This window comes from Cetorhinus maximus, chromosome 16, assembly GCF_964194155.1.
Source record: "Cetorhinus maximus chromosome 16, sCetMax3.hap1.1, whole genome shotgun sequence".
NCBI classification, from domain to species: Eukaryota; Metazoa; Chordata; class Chondrichthyes; order Lamniformes; family Cetorhinidae; genus Cetorhinus; species Cetorhinus maximus.
Genome location: NC_135894.1, coordinates 18,944,159 through 18,967,782, shown reverse-complemented (window position 1 = coordinate 18,967,782; position 23,624 = coordinate 18,944,159). Strand labels below are relative to the sequence as shown.

At 40.9% G+C, this 23,624-nt stretch overlaps 1 protein-coding gene across 7 annotated transcripts in view; it reads right to left on the bottom strand.

Moving 5' to 3' along the window:
- The window catches only part of cab39l (calcium binding protein 39-like), a 78,201-nt gene extending 54,833 nt beyond the window's left edge, over positions 1–23,368 (bottom strand). Inside the window, exons 1-3 of one of the 7 annotated variants that reach the window (XM_078559455.1) lie at positions 23,154–23,367; positions 18,153–18,281; positions 4,373–4,510 (exon numbers count right to left, since the gene is read on the bottom strand). In XM_078559455.1, coding sequence (XP_078415581.1) covers positions 4,373–4,480 — 108 coding nt within the window. In that variant the 5' untranslated portion in view covers positions 4,481–4,510; positions 18,153–18,281; positions 23,154–23,367. Of the gene's footprint in view, positions 1–4,372; positions 4,511–5,063; positions 5,320–8,391; positions 8,547–18,152; positions 18,282–23,153 lie in introns of those variants that run through there. The other 6 variants (XM_078559454.1, XM_078559457.1, XM_078559459.1 and 3 more) reach the window with 6 other exon arrangements.
- Positions 23,369–23,624: the final 256 nt, after the last annotated feature.

Below are 23,624 nucleotides of genomic sequence, written 5' to 3'. Positions count from 1 at the left end.
ACAGATTTGCCAGAGAAGTTTGCTCTCGAGAATTGAGACGTGGAGGGGGTGGGGGGGGGGGAAAGAGAGGGTGGAGGAACAAAATAATTGAGTATGCTGCTTGCACTACCACAGGTGCAGTCCATGTGATGTAGATGCAGCCACAGAGCTTTCTTCTGCAGCAATCTGATACAATTGCGAGAGAGAAGAAAGATCAACATGTCGCATAAATGCAAATCTTATCAAGTGCTCTCACAACTTAGGGCTCGCTTCATATTTTGTCAACAAATGGGATGCTGACTTCACTGACTTAGTGCAAGCCAGTTTCTACTTAATTTAGGACACATTTGGTCACAAATCATTGGGATTATATATGCAGGTCCCCAATAAAAATACCTGCCATCTACAAGATAACTTTGAAGCAGAAGATTTATTTTTTTGAAAAGCAGTTTTTAAACTACATCACATTTCAAATTGAATCCAGCCACAAGCCTTTCTGCAATCTATTGTTTTTTTCAGGCTGCTGTATTCTGGCATTCACAAACAAATCCTTTAATTTCAGTTTACATGGTCAAATCTGTTGGAAACATACCGTAGCAATGAAATCAATGATACCTGACCCATTACTGTGCTAAAATTTTCTTCCCACCCCCCCAGCAACACCTCCCCCTTCCGCCTTCAATGATATTGTCTTGCATCTGTGGAGTTAGAAAGGTTATCAACCTGAAACATTAACTCTGATTCTCTCTCCATAGATAATGCCACACCTGATTATTTCCAGTATTCTCTGTTTTTATTTCAGATTTCCAGCATCTGCAATATTCTATTTGTTTTAGAACTTGAGGGCTACATTCTAAGAATGACAAATTTCACATTTCAATTAATTTTCTCTATATAATTTTTGCATACTGATAGACTGCAAAACACTTTTTCCTTTTATTCTGTAGAATTATAGAAGTCATTAACAAAAAACCATTAACTCTCTCTTCTGCCAATTTAGTTAATTCATTCACATCAGCAGTTCTAGAAAGGAACTATCAGCTAACTGCACCCATCCTTCTCTTGGTTAATTTATGCTCTTGAAGTTCCATTAATTTTAACAACAGTTAAATGAACCAGAAAAATTGTTGCCCCACCTTAAAGCATACCATAGAATCAGCATAAAAATGCCAGCAGCAAAAGCAGATTGTTGAAGGAAAGCTAACCAATGGCCAGGAGACTTTCAATTTAAAAGGGGTAGAAATATACCAGTCCAGGACATGCTCCTTAGCATCAAAATGCGAACAGATTATTTATAATCAAAATTTTCTATTACTCCATCTCCTGCACCACCCAAGTTTTTTGAAAATAAAGTTTCTTCACCATTTTAAGTTCTCTGATCCAAACACAATTTCTCGAACAAAATGCCAGATTGAGAGGTCTATGTCAAGCTGTCTTTCAAATATTGCTCTTGAACCAACTGCTGGAAGCTATACAAGTTCAGTCAATCTTTCCTTTATTCTCTCTCTAAAGAAGCCCTTCCTCCTGACAGCCCAGTTGAGATCAGGAACTCAATACATGATCAGTTGTAGGATTGAATTCACATCCTAGCATTCGGTCTGTTGATACACTGGTCTCAAAGTACTACATGCAAGGACCAAAGCCACTGCTTTCATGGAAAAGGAATAGAATCCCAGCAGTCAATCTCGGAAATGTCACTGGAGGAATTTTTAAAAATACTCAATTTTCATGTAATAAAAATTTGATCAAGTCTTTAAGCATTTACCCATACACACATCAATGAAACACGCAAATAATAAAAATGGAATTATGTGTCTAATATCTCAAATGAGAGAAATAATTGGTTACTAGTTTAACAGAAATCTGATGTGTAATCTTTGTGCCAATTTACCATATTCATCAACTTTAGACATTCTTTTGCAACACAAACTTGTTCACACACAATTTTGGGGGAATAGCAAGTAAGACAAAACTTACTAGTATCTTTTACAAATAACAACCGCTGTAGCATTTCAGTGTGTCTTAAATTTCCCCAGCCACATCTTACATAATAAGTTGCATTATTCAGTATTGCTATATGGATAAACAAGCCAGTCATTTTGTACACAAGGTCCCACAAACAGTAATGCGAATGGATTCTTTAACGACCACCAGATCAGGGGGACCTCAATTTAACATCTCAGTTCAGAAAAGGTGCTATCTGGCAGGTAACACCTCCTGTCAATGTTAGCTTAAAAAGTGCTGAACATACATACAGATTAGGAGCAGGGGTAGGCCAATCAACTCTTTGAATCTACTCCGCCACTTGACAAGATCACGGTTGATCTGATTTTGGCATCAATTCCATTTTCCTGCTAACCCCCTATATCCTTTGACTTCCTTGTTAGTAAAGAATCTACTGAAATCTGCCTTAAAAATATTCAATGACCCTGCCTCCACCACTCTCTGGGGAAGAGAATTTTCATGGCCCTCAGAAAAAAAATTCTCCTCACTTCGATCTTAAATGGAAGGCCCCTTATTTTTAAACTGTGTCACCTAGTTTTCGTCTCTTCCACAGGGGGAACCATCTCTTCAAACATCCACCCTGTCAAGTCCCCTCAGGATTTCAACATATATAAAAGCCAATGTTAAATAAGATGAATGGATTAAACCTCTTCTACCAATTAACAGATATATTGATCTGCAGGACAATCCACTTGACAGCATAGGAGGCGAGATGCTCAGTGAAATCTTTGAAGAAGAAGAACTTGGAAAAGACAGTACTTTAAGGATGTGAAAGAGCGAGGTAACTGCTGGATTATCTTGACAAATCTATTTTTAATAATAATAGTAGTGATGATAAAGGGATGGAATTATGTAAAGATGAAGGGCTGGATTTTCTCTTCAGGGCGAGAAACAGAGGTTGAGTGAGGCTTGAACCCACTATCTTCTGGCCAAAGTGGCAAAAGTGCCATCAACTGCGCCAAGCTGACATAGAAAAACAAGCACAGCACAGTGCTTCCTTCAAGTATTTTACTTACATCACAGTCATATAACCATAGTTTACCTAAAAGCTTACAAACTTGTGCACAGGTAAAATCATTCAATAATATTCCCATACACTCTAAAATCTACTAAAAACGTGCACAAAACCAGGCTGAGCATCGAAATAAATGTGTACTACATCAGTGATACAGGTCAAAATGATTGATATCAAATATGCTCACCAACTTAAAGAGGCTGCAAAGATTAATACCCACAAAGAGCAATATATCTCGCTCTGCGAGCTTATATTTTGTACGGGAGCACTTGTGTTAAAAGGACTGGCTGTTTCTCTTTTGGAATGTACAGAGCAACATTCTTAACTATACAGTAACTATTTGTTACAATTCAATAACATGCCCTGTTCCATGACAATTTATGAAGAAACAAATTTGAGAAGCGTTTTGCAGATCAGCAATCCCTAAGCATATTATGCCTATTAAGGTGTAGTTGCTTTTAAAAAAAATGAACTGACCACAAAGATGTCAGCAATAATACATAGCTGGCACCAAACTAAGAAATCATGGTTAAAGCACTTACAATCCTTCTATTACATGTTCATGTTTTAAAAGTGCAGCTCGCATCCAGTCTCTTGACTGCACTGTGCATATGAATTCTCAACATGTGCTTATGCAAATATTTTGCTCATTTATTTTAACTTTTAGCCCACTTAAATAAATGAATTAGTGTATCATTAAAATAACTGTCATTAGTATTCATACAGCTGAATTTCAAAACATTTGCATTTCTTTTTTGAGCCTTGAAGAACATCCAAATAATTGCACTTCAACAACCATGAGCCAGGCTCAGCGGTCGGACTCTCATCTGCCACTCAGAAGGAAACGTTTTCCAATCCTACCTCAGGAGCTGAGCACATAATCTGTGCAGCACTGGGGGATTGTTCTGTTGTCAGTGATTCAACCTCTGAAATAGGTCTTTAAACTGAGATTGCCTGTTCAGCTGAACATAAAAGATCCTGTGGCACTACTCCAAAAGGGGAGTTTTCCTGGTATACCAGTTATTACTAAGTGAACATCACCAAAACAGAATAACTGGCCATTTATCACTTTGCTGTACACAGAATGGCTGCTTCGTTTGCTTACATCTCTGAAGCAACTCATCAGCTGAAAGATACTATATAATGCAAGTTCTTTCCTTCCATAGAAGCCAAACAAAATATTTTAAAAGCTGACATAAAAGCATAATTAATTATTCAATCATAGAACATTGGCACTTTGATTATGACATGACAAAGACACTGGAAAATTTATTTTGTCAGCTTTCAACTACACTCTATGCTACGCTTTTTTCACTCATGCGTTGAACAAGATTACTACCACATGACAACACCTTTTCAAGCACCATTAGATACCTTTTCAGCCTTTTTGTCTGAAATATCCTGCTTTTCCAGCATCGCCATGTTCTCTTTGAGATTTTTGACAATGTCTGCTGGACTTTTGTGTGATTTGAACAGCGGCATTTTTGTTTGATTTATTTCACCCTGATTTACCTGTAAATAAACAAATTGAAAAGAAAAAATAAACCAGTGTCACATTTTAATGCATTTTTTACACAAACATTTTATAATCAATAGTTACCACAAACTGCAGATTATGATTAAGGTCACATGCTCTTAGCACAAGCTTCAAAGTTATTTGGCATGTCTGGTATATTATGCATTTGTCCCCCTTTGACACCGAGCTAAGATGTGCGTAATATTTATTCAATATTCAGTGCCAGAATAGTGTCTGCAAACCAATTGGTGAGTTGGGTAATTAAAACCATCATTCTTTGATCCTGTCAAGTCACTCTATCCAACCAGCATGGAAGTTATAAAGTATGCAGAAACGATCAGAAATATGCCAATACAATGATTGAGCCCACATTATGAGGAGGGGTGGGAGAAGAGGGAGAATTACCAACTTGCATTTCAGCTGCCCTTTTGAGGCAGAGAGATCTACTTGAAGCCTTCATACCCTCAATATTCCAGAGCATAGTTGTGGTTTCTACCTACAAGGAGGCTACCAAGCCCCAAAACCACTCAGGAATGAACTATCAGTTACCTTCCAGGTATTTCTTCAGCCTGTTGCAACATGTATAATCAATATTTTGGAGGCCAGTGTAGCAATCAGAAAAGAACAGTTTTATTATTCTCATGATGATGATGCAGGGCAGGTTGCAGCTTTATTCCAGATTGTAGAACGTTTAAGGCTCTATGAACTTGCAATACTTTTAAAATCACTCTTCCCAAGGCTATGGCAGTCATGAAGATGAAGGAATCTATGCAAGTATTTGACTAAAACCTAAGATTTAACCAAGCTTTTCTCCAGCTGAAAAATCTGTAGGAGAGAAGCAGTTAATCATCAAACCCAACTGTCAAAAGAGTGTCGCAAAGATGCCCACTATAACTCAATCTATGAAATGTCTTCATTAATGATGTACTGGATGGTACTTTAAGGGATGGACTTGGGGGAGTATCTGTTCCAGGTATTCCTGAAAGTATTGTGTTGTAGGTCAATCACTAGGGATTGAGTGCACTCTATCCACTAATTAGAGCAAAGGGCTAACCAGTGGCATATGATGGTGGGTATTCCCAAGTTTGGGATTACAGTGCTGAGTCTGCACAGCCTGAGCTAGGGCCTTCAAGGGAAATCTGAATTGTTGGTGCATATGAGTTCTTGCGGTGGTGGTGGAAGAGAGAAGTTTCGAATTGATGCTCATATCAATATCATGAAGAAAAAAAAATAGATTTTTTTTTCCTTCTTGACAGACATCAAAGTCTCAATGCAAGTCAAGATCGCAAGGCATGCGGGCAGTTTTCCTTTCAGATTTAGAACTGTGGGCATGAAACAGAAGGGCTTAGCTTGGGGTGGGGAGAAAAGGGGTAGGGGAACGAGAGCGCTCGAGTGAGAAGAGAGAGAGAGAGAGAGAGAAGGGAGGAGAGAGAGAGAGAGAGAGAGAAGGAAGAGGAGAGAGAGAGAGAAGGAAGAGGAGAGAGAGAAGGAAGAAGAGGAGAGAGAGAGAGAAGGAAGAGGAGAGAGAAGGAAGTGGAGAGAGAGAGAGAAGAAAGAGGAGAGAGAGAAGGAAGAGGAGAGAGAGAAGAAAGAGGAGAGAGAGAGAAGGAAGAGGAGAGAGAGAGAAGGAAGAGGAGAGAGAGAGAGAAGGAAGAGGAGAGAGAGAGAGAAGGAAGAGGAGAGAGAGAGAGAAGGAAGAGGAGAGAGAGAGAGAAGGAAGAGGAGAGAGAGAGAGAAGGAAGAGGAGAGAGAGAGAGAAGGAAGAAGGGAAGAGAGAAGGAAGAAGGGGAGAGAGAGAAGGAAGAAGGGGAGAGAGAGAAGGAAGAAGGGGAGAGAGAGAAGGAAGAAGGGGAGAGAGAGAAGGAAGAAGGGGAGAGAGAGAGAGAGAGAAGGAAGAGGAGAGAGAGAGAGAGAAGGAATAGGAGAGAGAGAGAGAAGGAAGAGGAGAGAGAGAGAGAGAAGGAAGAAGAGGAGAGAGAGAGAAAGAAGAGAGAGAGAGAGAGAGAAGGAAGAGAGAGAGAGAGAGAAGGAAGAAGAGAGAGAGAGAGAGAGAAGGAAGAAGAGAGAGAGAGAGAGAAGGAACAGGAGAGAGAGAGAGAGAAGGAAGAGGAGAGAGAGAGAGAGAAGGAAGAAGGGGGGAGAGAGAGAGAGAGAAGGGAGAGAGAAGGGGGAGAGAGAGAAGAAAGGAGAGAGGGAGAGAGAGAGGGGAGGAAGAGGAGAGAGAGAGGGGAAGAAGAGGAGAGAGAGAGGGGAAGAGGAGGAGAGAGAGAGGGGAAGAAGAGGAGAGAGAGAGGGGAAGAAGAGGAGAGAGAGAGGGGAAGAAGAGGAGAGAGAGAGGGGAAGAAGAGGAGAGAGAGAGGGGAAGAAGAGGAGAGAGAGAGGGAGAGGGGAAGAAGAGGAGAGAGAGGGAGAGGGGAAGAAGAGAGAGAGAGAGGGGAAGGAGAGAGAGAGGGGAAGGAGAGAGAGAGGGGAAGGAGAGAGAGAGAGGGGAAGGAGAGCGAGAGAGGAAGAAGAGGAGAGAGAGAGGAAGAAGAGGAGAGAGGAAGAAGAGGAGAGAGAGAGGAAGAAGAGGAGAGAGAGAGGAAGAAGAGGAGAGAGAGAGGAAGAAGAGGAGAGAGAGAGGAAGAAGAGGAGAGAGAGAGAAAGGAAAAGGAGAGAGAAAGGAAAAGGAGAGAGATGTGGTCTAACGAGTGCCTTGTATAGTTTTTGCAAGACTTCTCTATTTTTTATACTCCATTCCCTTTGAAATAAAGGCCAACATTCCATTTGCCTTACCTGTTGAACATCTGCTAGCTTTTTTGGATTCATGCACGAAGACCTCCAAATCCCACTGTGCTGCAGCTTTCTGCAGTGTTTCTCCACTTAAATAATATTCAGCTCTTCTATCCCTCCTGTCAAAGTGCATAACCTCATACTTTCCCATATTATATTCCATCTGCCAAGTTTTTGCCCATTCATTTAACCTGCCTACATCCCTTTATTGATTGTTTGTATCATCCTCACCACTTGCCTTCCCACCTATTTTTGTGTCATCTGCAAACTTGGCGATAGTACATTCATTTCCCTCATCCAAGTCCTTAATATATATTGTAAACAATTGTGGCCCCAGCACTGATCCCTGTGGCACTCCACTAGTTACAGGTTGCCATCCTGAAAATGCCCCCCTTATCCCAACTCTGTCTTCTATTAGTTAGCCAATCCTCTATCCATGCTAATATACTACCCCTGAACACCATGGGCTCTTATCTTATTAAGTAGCCTTATGTGCGGTACCTTAGCGAACACCTTTTGGAAATCCAAATATATTACATCCAATGGTTCCCCTTTATTTATCCTGCTTGTTACCTCCTCAAAGAACTCTAATAGATTTGTCAGGCATGATTTCCCCTTCATGAAGCCATGCTGACTCTGCTTGATTATATTATGCATTTCTAAATGCTCTGCTATTACATCCTTTATAATGGATTCAAACATCAGAAATGCTGTCTTTTAGATGAGACTTTAAACTTCTGCTCCCTCAGATGTGTGGAAAATAGATACGAACATACAAATTAGGAGCAGAAGTAGGCCATGGGAATAAAGGCAACAAAAGGGAAAAGATCCATGATGCTATTTCAAACAGCATGGGTTTTACTCCCCGCCCCCTGGCTGATCTGTTTGCCTTTCAAATTCCACATTCCCATTGACCCCCAATAACCCTTGATTCCCTTGCCTAACAAGAATCTATCTCCTCCTTAAAAATATTTAATAGCCTGACCTCCACCGCCTTCTGAGGCAATGTTCCAAAGTCTTTCAACCCTCAAAAAAATTCTCCTCATCTCTGTACTAAAAGAACGACCCCTAATTTTAAAACAGTGCACCCTAGTTCTGGACTCACCCACAAGAGGAAACGTCCTTTCCACATCCACCTCGTCAAGACCGTTCAGGATCTTATATACTTCAATCAAGTCACCCCTTACTCTTCTAAACTCCAGTGGAAACAAGCCCAGTCTGTCTACCTTTCCTCATAAGACAACTTGCTCATTCCAGGTAGTAAACCTCCTCTGAACTGCCTCCAATGCATTTACCTCCCTCCTTAAATAAGGAAACCAAAACTGCACACAGCATTCAGGATGTGGTCTCACCAATGCCCTGTATAATTGAAGCATAACATCCTTAATGTTCAATTCCTCTTGTAATAAAGGATAGCATTCCATTAGGCTTCCTAATTACTTGCTGTACCTGCATACTAAATTTCTGTGACTTATGCACTAGAACACCTAGATCCCTCTGCACCTCAATTCTGCAGTTGTTTTCCATTTAAGTAATACTCTGATTTTTTTTATTGACAAAGTGAACAACTTCACATTTTTCCACATTATACTCCATCTGCCAGATTTTTGCCCACTCACTCAATCTAACTATATCCGTCTGCAATCTCATGTCCTATTCACAACATACTTCCCTGCCTATCTTTGTGTCATCTGCAAGTTTAGCTACCATGCCTTCGCAACCCCTCATCGAAATCATTGATATAAAAATTGTAAAAAGTTGAGGTCCCATGCGGAACCCCACTCGTCACAACCTGCCAATCAGAAAAAGACTCATTTATGCATACTCGGTTTTCTGCCAGCCAGCCAATCTTCTATTCATGCTAATACGTTATCCTCAACACCATGAGCTTCTATTTTCTACAATAACCTTTGATGTGGCACCTTATCAAATGCCTTCTGGAAATCCAAATGCAGTATCTCTGCAGGCTCCCCTTTATCCACAGTGCATGTTACTCCTTCAAAGAACCCCGATAAATCAGTTAAACACGATTTCCCTTTCACAAAACCATGCTGACTCTTCCTGATTACCTTGTGTTTTTCTAAATGCCCAGCTATAACCTCCTTAATGATCAATTCTAACACCTTCCCCACGACAGACATCAGGCTAACTGGCCTCTAGTTTTCTGCCTCCCTCCCTTCTTGAATAAGAGGGGTTATATTTGCTACTTTCCAGAATCTAGAAAATTTTGGAAAATTAACACCAATGTATATGCTACCTCATCAACCATCTCTTTTAAGGCCCTAGGATGTAGTTCATCAGGACTTGTCAGCCCGCAGCTCCATCAATTTGCTCAGTACTGCTTCCCTAGTGATAATAATTTCACCAAGTTCCCCTCTCCCTTCCACCTCCTGATTTACAGCTATTACTGGTATGCTTTTTGTATCTTCTATAGTGAAGACAGAAGCAAAATATTTGTTCATTTCATCCACCATTTCCTTATTATCTACTATTAACTCCCCATTGTCACTCTCCAGAGGACCAACACTCACTTTATTTATTTTTTTCCCCATTTTAAATACCTGTAGAAACTCTTGCTATCCATTTATATTTCTAGCTAGCTTTATCTCATATTCTAAATTTCTTTCTCCTGATTAACCTTTTATCCCCATTCCAACAGTGTTCTGCCTGAAGGCAGGTCTTGGGCTCATTATCAGCTGATGCTTCACCATGAGTCATTTTCTTGGCTGTTTCCGTCAGTTGTGGTTTGCCATTGCCTTCCACCCTCAGGGGCAGGGCAAGGAGGCAGGTCCCAAGTTGGAACATTAATTGAACCCTGCACCACACGGCCATCTAGCCAAATGAGCTAACCGGCCCCCACACAACAATGACTCACACTTCAAAGAAAATACTTCCTTGTTTGTAAAGTACTTTGGTACATTGTTTGGTCATAAAGGTTCAAGACAGAAAACAATAGATTTCTGGAGACCAATGACATCAAGGGATATGGAGGTAGTACGGGGAAGTAGCATCAAGGTAGATGATCAGCCGTAATCAACTTGAATGGTGGAGCAGGCTCGATGGGCTGGATGGCCTACTCCTATTCCGATGTTCCTGTGAAAGGTACTTGATAAGTGCAAGTCTTCGTTTTCCTTTTACTGCAATAAAAAAATGCCCTCCATATAGCTGATGAGGGACCTCAGATTTGAGAAACTAAGGTGTTATTTTGACACCAGATGTGTGAACATATACTCTATGTCCAGAATTCGATGTCTACCACTAATGCATTATAGAGGGGTAACCAGCTGCTGCTGAAATTCTGCAAGGAGTTCCAAGTTGCAAAATTAGTGTTCAATGGGAAATTCATGCTGTACTCTGGAGGATGGAAACAATAACTGACATTTTATAGCAAGCTGTATTGCTCACCACGCCTTTTGTAAAGAGGTCCTAGTACTGTTATTCACTTAACAAAACTAGGATTTTAGACTGCTGTTGTCTATCTGTAAGGAAAAGATTAAATTAGACATTCCTGAAGTTTGCTAATGTCTATTGATTTCCCTTTATATTTTAACAATATTAACCCTTAAATTTGCCTGTTAAGTGAGGAAGCCCAAGTTGACTTTAGATGAGTATTTTTTCAATACTGGAGAGGTTTTAGTGGTTAAATTTAAAATTGACCTGATATGAATGTCAGAGGAAAGGCATTAGAACTCTTTTATCATATGACAGAATATATATGATAGCAGCATTGTTATCTCAGTTATATCTATGTGCACAACGTTCTTCGTGATGGTTCCATTATACTCCAGTTTTCAAAGATGGACACCAAAATACGTGACATTTAAAATGAACTTCACTGCAATTAAGACAATAGTTGAAACAAACAATCTGATAGAAAAATAATGTAATCAGGGTGTAGCCAATAACCAAGAAAAAAGATATGGATGTGTCAAAGAACTGGCAACATACAAGACTCATCAAACCGTAATAACAGTTGCCATGCTTAGTGTCCAAGAGCGTAACAACTGTTATCAGGACCAGCTAGAGATGAAAGTCCTGGCTTTTCCAGTTTATTCCCCTTCTAGGGTTTCTGGTCATCCTTTTAAAGCATTCTCATTCAGATGATTACAACGGTATATTCCCTGAATGTCACTGACATTTCTCTAGCATAAATCTAACATTTACACGGCAAGTTTTGACGTCAATTTATGGGAACTCGTTTTAAAAATGAAAAATCCGACACTGTTCTCTCTCAGGCTCTTTCTTCCCATCTCCCACCATGATTATGAGGTTGTTGAAGAAATAAAGCTCTTGTCTGTTTTAATGAATTTGAATCTTGATCTTCTTTGTCATTTTACTGTATATCACTATTGTGATCACTCAGATGTGATGCCACTGAAAAGTTGAATTAAGGCTGACCTTAAAGCAATGGCCAGTTTATTACTTAATAAAGGACATTTCAAAGCCCTTATTGCAGAGGGCTTTAAATTAGCTGATAAATTCTGCAGATGGAAACAATTCCTTTTTGAAGTGGGAGATTGGTATGAATAATATGGGTAAATGATTAAAAGTACCACTGGGGGAGAAGAACAAGAGTGAAATTATTTATGATAAAGTGTGGTTGTTGTACAAAAATATATTATGACTAAAGCAATTGGTAAAACGCTCAAGTTCACTAAAATTCACATTGTATGGACTTTTGAAGTAACATTGCAGATTTTTCCTTCTACTAGCCCATCTGGCCCCCTGATGGCCCCCACCGCTTTAGTCCTGAACTCATGAGATTCTATCCCATCTCCTTCTTTGCTCTCTCTAAACCCATTTTGTAAATGATGAACACCACCTTCTCCCTCAAGCTCATTCAGCCTAAACCTCTGGCCAACCCATTTCCCTTCCTGGCCCCATGTTAGCTGATATTATAAACGGTTCTCTCCCTCCTCAGGTACTGTCCTCCAACCCCATTCAGATGGGCCACTTTCACCCCGTTCCTCAAAAAAAAACATCCTTGATTCCTCTGTCCTTGAAAACAACTGCCCATCTCCAACCTCCCTTTCCTCAGTCCTTGAATATGCTGTCGCCTGCCAAATCTATGCCCATCACTCCTGCAATTTCATGTTTGAACTCCTCTAATCAGGCTTCTAGGCTGGGCACAATATTGAAACAGCACTTGGAGGTAACAAATAACATTCTTTGTGACTGCAACTCATTATCCCCTCCTCATCCTTCTCAACCTATTAGCAGCCTTTGACAGTTGACAATGCCATCCTCCTCCAAAACCATTCTCTGTCATCCAACTGTGTGGAACTGCCCTTTCTTGGCCCCATTCTTATCAAATAATAGCCAGAGAATCACCTGCAATGGCTTCTCTTCCGACTCCTGTTACCATTGATGTGCCTTTATTGGCCCTCTCCTACTTATCTGCACGTTGCCCCTCAGCAACAACATCCAAAAACATGTACACTGACAACACCCAAATCTACTTCATCACCACCTCTCTTGACCTCTCCACTGTCTTTAATTTGTCAGACTTTTGTTGACATCCAGCACTGGATAAGAAATTTCTTCCAACTAAGTGTGATGAAGATGAAGCCACTGTCTTCAGTTCCTGTCACTAATTCTGTTCCCTACTTACCAGCTCCATCCCTCTCCCTGGCAACTGTCAGAGGCTGAGCCAGATTGTTCGCAACTTTGGTGTCATACTTGATCCCAAGATAAGCTTGCAACCACAAACCCACACCAATACTACAGCTATCAATTTCTACCTTTGCCATATTGCCCACTCCACCACTGCCTCAATTCACCTGCTGCTGAACCCTTATCCATGCCTTTACCACCTATAGACTTAACTATTTCAACACACACCAGCGTCACACATCCTACCTTCTGTGCACGTGATGTCATCCAAAACTTTGCTGTACATGCCCTAATTGTCACCAAGTCCTATTCACCTGTCATCCCTGTGCTCACAGGAGATACATTGCTCAACTGGGAGCCAATGCCTTGATTTTAAAAGTCTTATGCTAGTTTTCAAATCCCTTCATGCTCTCAATCCTCCCCATCTTGGTAATCTTCTCCAGTCCCACAACTGTTTGAGATATTTATGCACTTCCAATTCTGGCTTCTTGAACATCCCAGACTGCAGTTGCCCCACCAATGAGCAACATGCCTTCAGCTGCCAAGACTCTAAACTTCTAGATCTTTTTTCCTTCTTTAAGGTGACCCATGAAACCTACCACTTCATCTGCCCATATCTCATTTGACGGTGTCAAATTTTATTTGAAAATAATAGGGAGGTGATTGTGTAGTGGTAGTGTCGCTGGACTAGTAATCCAGAGATCCAGGGCAATGCTCTGGGGGCCCGGGTTCAAATCCCGCCACGGCAGATGGTGGAATTTGAATTCAATAAAAATCTGGAATTAAAAGTCTAATGATGACCATGAAACCATTGTCGCTTGTTATAAAAATCCATCTGGTTCATTAATGTCCTTTACGGAAGGAAATCTGCTGTCCTTACCTGGTCTGGCCTTCATGTGACTCCAGAGCAATGTGGTTGACTCTTAAATGCCCTCTGAATGGGGACAATTAGGGATGGGCAATAAATGCTGGCCTCGCCAGTGACGCCCACATCCCATGAATAAAAAAAAAACAGCCCTTGAGCGCCCGGGCATGTTTTATGTTCACAGTACTAAATAAATGTAAGTTATTGCTGTTGATAAACAAAATAGCTTTCAACAAAGAGAGGCCAGAGGAGAAAGTGGGATGACAAAAGTGCAACAAAAGTTGAGCAAGTTTGTTCAAAACAACATTTGTCTGCAATCACATAAGACTCTGCACTGCAGGCAAAGTAATAGCCATTTTAAAATATAAAAAAATTTAATGGGCTTGTGCCTGTATTTTCCCTCACAGCCAAGTCCTGACCTTGGCCTGGGCTAGAACAGTGAGATGCAGAACAGAGGTAGTGCAATTCCTTTGTAAATGAAGAGAATTTTTCCAAGTCAGAGGATATGAGTCAACCTATTCTCACTCATCACTTATTGACTCGCTACAGAATGCCATTGAGACCAACTACCTTCCCCCTCATTTGGAGGACAAGAATATAAAAGTTACAGGGAGAAAATTTTGAAGTAGGGAAAATCAAGAAGCATGTACTAAAATACAAAAATGTTCTCATTTTTGGAGTCTGATGACCATCATGTTTTGTTTATTGATTACCTTGTTACAATCCCCACAGAGACCAATAACTTTAAAAAAAATTGAATTCCCAGTGACCGACTCAAAAGGTCACACGGCAAGATTTCATGTTAAGACTTTTACTGCAACAAACATGCTAAAGTCAACACTTACTAAACATTGTTTAGTAGGCATCTAATACACAGAAGCTACAGAAAAGACATCCCTTATTATTGTTTTAACGCACTTGAAAACCCCACACCACTTTTATACATTTCAGCACACTCTCCGTAATCTGTTCAGGATCTAGTCCAAAGTTACTCCCAGCTTCTAATGGGCTTACTTCTCCCCATTTCACTGAGTCACTAGAATGCCCTGTGACCAAAGGTCCTTTTCCTTAGCCTTCTGAGAAATCCTAAACCAACCTCCAGAACCATGGCTCACTGCACGATTCCTTTCCCTGGCTTTGTCAGGGGGAATTTTCCAGTGTCCTTAAACTTCTAAAAATTTTGTCTCTTTGACCAGAGAATGTCTTCCCATCTGCATTCTGTCTGGAAGACAACAGAGAAAAAGCCTTTTTTCCCCCTGCTGACCGCAGCAGTTGTTGTCCTTTGTTTCTCTCTCTCTGGGACCCTCTTTCTCTCTGTGTTCAGGGTTTATTTTAAAATCATATTCCCGAGAGTCTGCAAGTCTACCCATGGCAAAATCAGCTGCTCTGTCCTTTGTTTTCAGGTGTTAAACCTGGAACATACATTTCAATAGCACTTGACCTGGGCCCCTGTCCCCATGGTAACCAGGCCACACAGGCTCATTGCCAGGCAGAACTAGCAGGAGGTCACATTTTCCCTTTTCATTACACCATTTTACCTTGAATTAAAAGAGACAGCAGAACTATCTTATAAAATCTCACATTCGTAACACCTCCAGTTACCCTAGCGTAAAATGGTAAATGTATACGTACACAGCCTTCAAGAAGGCTAAGTGTTATGAAGCAGAGGCTAAAACATACTGGAGCAGGACAGAGGTGCTATGCTCTGTATCCCTGTACTTGGTTTGACAAGAATATTTTGATATTAACAATAGGCGCCAAAGTTGGAAGCATGTTCCATTCCATTGCTTAACACAAGCACAAGAAATTGACAAATATGCCTGGAACAAAAATCTCAAGCACATTTTATGAACTCCATGTATCTAAAAATAGGGGATTTAAAAAAAAAAGTACAAATATCATTCACAAGCTATGTAGTTCATTTGCCCAACATACAATGTGGGAAATCTTAAATGATTTCGCCAATGCGCAAATCTACTCCCAAACCACAGTAAACTTCTCCAATTATAATAGTGGAGCAATTTGAAAACCATTAAAACAGTAGAAATTGCAACAAGGAGCTATTTAAATTTTAAAAATTGTACACCTCCACGAGTACCAAATAGGCTGTGGCCATCTTCATTGCCGAGCTAAGATAGTCTATGCTGGCATGATATTCCAGTCTGGGTTGGGAGGAAGCAGCAAGTGAAAAATCATACAGCAATCCATCAGCTCCCATGGTCATTTTCTCTGATGCCAACCGAAAATTACCTGTTATGAAATTTAACTTCACAATTTGAACTCTCAATCTCTGGACCATAACCACCACTGCTCCCCATTGTGTACATGTAGCTATTTTACCAGTTTTCAAAACATGCAGTTGGCATTTCTCCCTCACCAATCTTTGAGCCGTACTGTGACTCAGGTAGCAATCCCGAGATTATTACCTTTGTGGTTCTGCTTTTTATATTTAGCCTGTAGCTGCACATACTCTCTTAGCAGAACCTCTTTCTTAGTGCTACTTATGCCATTGATTCAGTTGTTGTGGTCGACGTGCGTACCATTTTCCTCCCATTCCAAGTTCCTCTCCAGCCACAAGGAAGTGTCCTTAACCTGGCACTGGGCAGGCAACACAGCCTTTGACACTCACGTTCCTTGGCTGCAGAGGACAGTATCTTTCCCTTGAACAGGACTGTCCTCTATTACTACTGTATTCCTTTTTTCTCCCCCAACTTGAATGCCATCCCCACCCTCTACTATGGTGCTATGGTCTGTTTGCTTATTCTCCCTGCAGTCTCTGCTCTCGTCCACAAAAGCTGCAAGAACCTTGCAACTGGGAAGTACTTGGGCTGAGGCTTCTCCAGCGCTATTTTCTGGATCCCCGGATCTGCCTCAATCATAGTCACACCCTCCTATCCCTGACCATGGACCGAATCGGAGGGGTGCGACTGCCTCCTGGAACAAAGTGTCCAGGTAACTTTCTCCCTCCCTGATGCATCACAGGATCCTAAGCTCAGACTCTCGCTCATCAACTCCGAGTTGAATTTCCTCAAGTTGCAAACGCTCACTGCAGATGTGACTGCTGTGAATCACACTGGTGTCCACCTGTCCTTACATGTCATAGCGGCAACACGTCACTTGTCTTTCCAGCTCTGTTGTATTTTACTCAACTAATTAGGATTTCAAATTTTGAAATATCACTCAACAATTATTTATGCAACAAAAGACCTTAATAGTGCTCTAACCTAGATAGCACTGAAATAATCAGAATAGTGTACTAATACCAAGCGCTCCCTTAGGCTCCTTAGTGACTGACAGTTGAACCTACTTGTAGTTGTTTAGTGATTTAGGCAAATGCAACAGGTTCAGTTATTGATTAATAAATAAGATCATCACTGATACAAATCAAAAGACAACTTAAAAATCTCTCTCTCTCTAGATGCCATGCCCTGAAAGAGCATTGGCAACCATGGACTTCTGTGCTGGTCCATGATGATGCTTGGTAAGGTACTGCTGTGGTTTGTCGTTGCCTACTGAGATGGCTGACCAGGAGTCTCTTCTGCTCTTACCTCCTGCCACTAGCGTATGTTGGAAGGATTTGCAAGTTGATAATCAACCTGTTTGGCTGCATTATGAACACATGTTCTTTGGCCATCAAGTCTTGAACCTGAAGCTGCTGGCTCAGAGGCAAGAACGCTGCCCACTGCACCACAAGAACTAACTTCAGAATATTAGCTGCTTTAAGACTGAAGGTTGCAGTCTGTGGTCAGATTTGTACAAAAGTTAGTTTCTCACAGATGTGCCATTTGCTACTGCATTAAATAGAATCTTTGGGATAAAGCTGCAAATTGAATTATGATTATCACCCTCAATAAGAAAAAAGTGTTTTAAAAAGCATGCTACAATAAACTCTGTAGTTCAAGTAGTTTGTACACTGACACACTAAGCCAATGCATGGCAATGTCTTGACCTGCAATAACTGTCCACAGCTTGTTGCCTAACTCAACCTAGAAGGAAAAGGTGTTTCTTCACAAAGCAGGGAACAAATCAAACTCAACTAAACCCTGTGCCATTATTGGACACATCTTCACAGGTATTTACAGAATGGTCCTGGCAGAGACCTGGATGCAAGTTCTTTGCTTGTCTTCTTTGGCAAAGAATTGTCCTTTGCACTTGGGTGGCGGAAAGGGGCATAAAAGCCATGGAACAGAGAAATATTCTAGAAAGACTCCACTGCATCATCACTAATACATAGGACGACCAGAAAGTGGGCCCTTCCATGCAACATACAACAATTTCTCAGCAGAAATGTGACTTTTGACAAAGTGGGAACAGTGCCTTTGCAGCTCCACCCAAAAAGTAGCAAATTTAATAAATTTAAACACACCAAAAATATGTCAGTCTCTTACCTCTTTGGTAGACTGTGGGTAAGGCACACAAAGAAACAAGATATGTCCTTTCACCAAGAAATCCTCAGCAACCAAAAAACTGTCAAAGGCCTTTTAGTTCAGCAGGACTTCTAAGCTTCTGTACTTCACCTAAAATAAAGATAATTCAGAGCTAAACAGTCAAACTAAAAATGGAACTGGTTTATTCAGCTGAAATTGTTTCTTTAAGTCCAAACTACATCTGCATATAAACCAATCTCAACACTTCAATTAATTATATACATAGTATTGGACATCGCCCATATGATTCATTCTGAAACTTCATGTATTATAGTATATTAACAATAAACATGTAAATATTTAGCTTGGTTAAAATGAGTATTAATTTTGAGGTCCATCCTGAAAAAACTATCAGATCATATTTTTGCAATGTAACAGGAAATTAGATAACAACTCAATACAAAAAGCTTAAACTATACTGTTATAACACACACACAATTTGTTGAACACAGATTTACAAATCTAAACCATCCTACAAAATGCATGGAACTAAAAAATGTTATCAGCTGGTTGGAGTTTCTTGAAGGGTTACTGATTTAGAACCTAAGAGAAGGGCAAAAGGACTTTGTGCTGAAGGAACAGGAAGAGTTTTCACTCTCTCCTTTCTTGATTACTTAGAGCACTATGAAGCTAAAAACAAAATATCAAATGCCTAGTGTAGCAAGCAACAGTTAATTCATTTCACAAAACACCACACAGGCGACCATCTAGTCAGGGCACATACAGGACAGGTTACTCCACTTAACAGCAAGTTGGATAGCAGCAAGTTCTGCTTCAGCAATAGAAAGCAGGTGTCAGCTGTTGCTGTTGGTAGCACTCTCGTTGCTGACTCACAAGGTTCCAGGTTCAAGTCCTGCACCAGGATTTGAACATAAATATCAAGGCTGAGTAGTACTGCAGGAGTGCTACACTATCGGAGGTGGTGTCTTTCGGATGAGATGTTAAATTGTGACCTGCCTCCTCAGGCGGATGGAAAAGAACCATGGGTGGAAAAAACCCATTTTGAACAAGAGTAGTGGAATTATCTCTGATCTACTGGCCAATATTTATTCCTCAATTAACATGAGGAAGACAGATTATCTGGTCATGACCTCATCTTTGTGGGAGTTTGCCAAGTGCAATTCCTACAACAGTGACTACACTTCAAGAGTCGGGGGAAGTCCCATCCTCACATTGGGGATATCCTCCATCGTGATGTGTGAGACTACCATCATGCAAAATGGGATAGATTTCAAACAAATCTAGCAACTCAAGACTGGGCAACCACAAGGTGCTGTGGGCCATCAGCGGCAGCAGAATTGTACTCAACCACAATCTGTAACCTCATGGCCTGGCATATCACCCACTCTAACATCATCATCAAGCCAGGAAATCAACCCTGGTTCAATGAAGATTGCAGGAGGGCATGGCAGGGGCAGCACCAGGCATACCTAAAAATGAGGTGTCAACCTAGTGAAGCTACAACACAGGATGACTTGCATGCCAAATAGCATAAGCAGCAAATGATAGACAGAGCTATATACATCAAGCTGAAGAAAGATATATTAAGGTGGGTGACTAAAAGCTTGGTCAAGTAATTCATTTTTAGGACTATTGTAAAAAGGACAAAGAAAGAAGCTTAAGGAGAGAATTCCAGATATTCGAGTGTAGGGCCAGAGAGAGTTTAACAGTCTCAATCTTAATAGCAAAGTCTATCAGCTACTTGCACCTATTCGGTGCAAGGATGGAGGGCGCAGAGGGAGAGGGGTTTAAAGAGAATCTAGGATTCTTTTATCTCTCCAGAAGATATGGTGCAAGGAGTGCACTGGGCAGAGGAGTGAGGGGCCCAACAGTGCTTAGTACGATCCAGTCAGATCTGGTGATGAATGACAAAACCAGTTGTGGGCTACATATGTTCATATCTGTGCCCTTTGGCCTTGAGGGAGTGAATATGGGGGCCATAATAGGGAAACAACCGGGATGGGAGGAGGAAGGGACTGGGCATGAAGACAAAGGAAGAGGTGAGAGGGTGATTAAACGGATCAACAACTGCAAAAGTATTGCAGTGGACAAAGGCTAAAGAGTTTGGAATTTGAAAATGCCATTGCGAGTGGCTTAGGGGAGAGTTTTTTTTCTGGCGAAGTTGCATGGGGTGAGTTATAAGACTTATAAAGGTAGTAATCAGAGATCCCCATGAATATGGATCTCTGGAGTTTATATGCGGGATAGATTAAACAAAGATAGGAAGACAATGGAGAGTACATGCATAAATTTATCTTTATGGAGTACCAGCTTTTTTGATAGTTTATTGCATTTAATTAACAGTTGCTGAATAGTAGCAAATTATTAAATTCAAATAGCCAATGTTCCATGAATTCATGTGGAAGCAGGTGGTCTTGAAGTTCTGCTTAAAGGTTTTAGAATTGGTCAGAAATAATTAAATTCACAAAATAATTATCATTCCTCAATAAGTAAAGGATTAAAGGGGAGAGATAGTCTTCACGCAGCAGATAGTTTCAGAATTCTGCACCACAAACCATGGTTGAAAGAAAGTGAAGGAATTCTTATAGAAATTAGATAGTTGCATGCAAAAGAATATTAAGAGTAGGGTGAATGGGAGTGGGATTAGACTGAATACTGTAGCTCATGTGCAGAAAAACACTGGTGCGCATGATTGACGTGCCAAATCACTCATTTCGTGCTGTAATGTTCCATTTATGAGTAGATGCCTTTTTGGGAGGAATGCACTTGGATTAATCATGTTTTGTAATTTTTTTTCAAGCTTGCTATCCTATTATATTTAATTAAAACTGTTGAATCCTTATTGTGAACTGTTTTGTGTACCAACTTAAATATCAGCCTCAGCTTCTTGCTCTAAAAAGGAGAACACAAACAGGTCACCACCTCACCGCCTGCTTCATGTATTGTCACAGGGTTGAGCTCCAACTAGCTGCAGCAACTGTCATTCGTAAAAGCTAGATCCATACAAATTCAAGAGCAAAGAAGAAGTCCACTAATATTCATGATTTATGTACGACAGCCTAGCATGTTAGCACAAAAAAAGGTCCTCCAACAATGCAGCACTCCCTCGGTATTGCACTGAAATGCCAGCCTGGATTATGTGCTCAACTCTCTGGAGTGAGGCTTGAACCAATGTATTCATAACAGCAGTTACAATTTCCAATTCTCAAATTGAAACTTTTGGCAGTGCTGCTATAGGGAGGCACCAGCTGGAACAGGGAAAGCCAACCTTTGCCTGCTGTCACACATTCCCTGGCAGAGGCCTAGGACTTTCCCTTCACTGCTGTAAATAATGCCTGATCCAAATGACTAGGTAAAAAATATAAGATGATGGGATATTTTGAATTTTTGGAGACATTATCAACACACTAATTGTAGATTCTAACAGCGCGAGCAAAATTCATTTTGGGTAATTGCCATTTTCATTAGCAAAGCAGAACTTTACAGGAGGATTTCCTGAAATGAAGAGAATTTTCAAATGTACCTCCACATAGAATTTGTTTTTAAAAATACACAAATCTTATACATTGTGTACTGTGCTCATATCTTATCTATTGAAGGATGCTTGGTTTGATTCAATTCTCAACCAGAAAAAATATTTTGTACCAATTTTTTAAATCTCTACCTTCATTCTCCGGCTCTCTTGTACAAAATGGCATGAATTCATTTATTTTAGAAACATAGAATGCAGTGACTAGGTCAATCCCAAAATGTATTCTCCTCTCTCCAGGTTCTTATTTCAAATGCTTTGATGTCAGAGCCACCAATGACAGCAGTCACTCCTGTCTCGTGGTCAGTCACCTTTTGTTTATACGTTAAGTAAAAGGGTGGTGACAACAGCAGCAGTCAAAGAAAGCTTTAATGCTGGTTTACATAAGCAATCTGCAGATCTAAACAAACTAATACAACAATCAGGCGTACCAACAATCCATGGGTCATGAAACTAGTAAAACTTAAATCCTACATCATCTGCACTCTGTTTATGTTCCAACAGGAAACCAAAAACATCAGTATGAAAGAAACAGACCCACTCAGACTATGATAATAATCAAAGCCGCAAAAGCATTATTAATCTCTGTATTCAGACAATGTTCCTAAACTGACCAAGCTTTGCTGATTATATGAATTCCTTGATTGAGTTACTATTTCCTAATTCAATTACAACTCTGGAGTATACGACAAAAATGGTAAACTGTTGGTGACTATTAAAAACTGAAAAAAATTAAATTCCATGAAAATGTAAACATTGAAGTGTGGAGAGCCAGTCCAAAAGAAGCAAAAATCAATTATATTTCACTACATTGGGAAAGTATTTGCATACTTATGTTTCTTTGTGGATATAAGACAGACTCTGAAATTTGGCAGCCTGTTTATAGAGAACGACTGGAACACTGCAAAAGGTAGAACCATCAGTCAGATTTGCTGCTTTTAAATAACACTCCAATGAGCATTCGAGAGCTGACGTTCAGCAATCTTAACGCCAACCTCAAATAACCACGTCCGGGCTTCAAATTTAAACCCGTAGCCTTTCTAGCAGATTGAAATCAAGCATTCAATTTTTTAAAAAAAATCCTGCCACAAAGCAAATTTCCAGAAAGAGCCAGAGACATCCAGGAAAATAACTGAACTTGAAAGCAATTGATCATGTCAAGGACTATATTTTTTCCTTCAAAATAGCGCCATATATTCTGATTCAAGTCAATGAATTATGCAGAAAATAGACAGAAGTTGCGAGAGGAGGAGTTGTCTGCGCAGCTGTAGCACATTTGCAGTGACACGAACCCAAAAGCAATGCAGTGAAAGGGGTCTGGGGACCTGGATGCAGCAGTGAACGAACAACATTGCACAAACTCCTATGGTTGCCGCTGATTGACAGGTAGATGGCGAGCATGCGCAGTGACCGTACCCGCTGATGGCAGGCAAAGGGCCCAACCGTCACTCTGGAAATAAAATTCATCTCACCCCGGACACCGACCTGTTTCCTACTTTTTCCCTGCTTTTCCAGCAACAACGCAGCGGCCACCGACACTTTTCCCTGGCTCTGAGTTGGGAGGTGGGGGGGGTCCACCAGCAAAAGGAGAACGGGATAGTCAGTCACACCGCGAGCAGCTTCCTCATTTCCGGCTCTTTCTATTGTGAAGCAGCTATAGCTGCCCTCCGACCGCCTCCTTCCGATTTGACGTCGTTGGGAGGAGGAGGAGGGGGGAGGGGGAGGGAAAATGTGCTTTCCGTCACCGAACCCTGAGCGCGTCGCGCGTCACCGAACCCTGCGCACGTTGCGCGGCACCGAAGTGACGTAGGTACGCACACCGCACGCGCCCGCGGTGCTACTGCCCACGTGATTTGTGCGCCAGCGGGAAAAGTGAAAATCATGCTTAACCTCGCATATGCCAGAACCAAGAGGAACCCAAGGCCCGGGGTTTGGGCTCATGC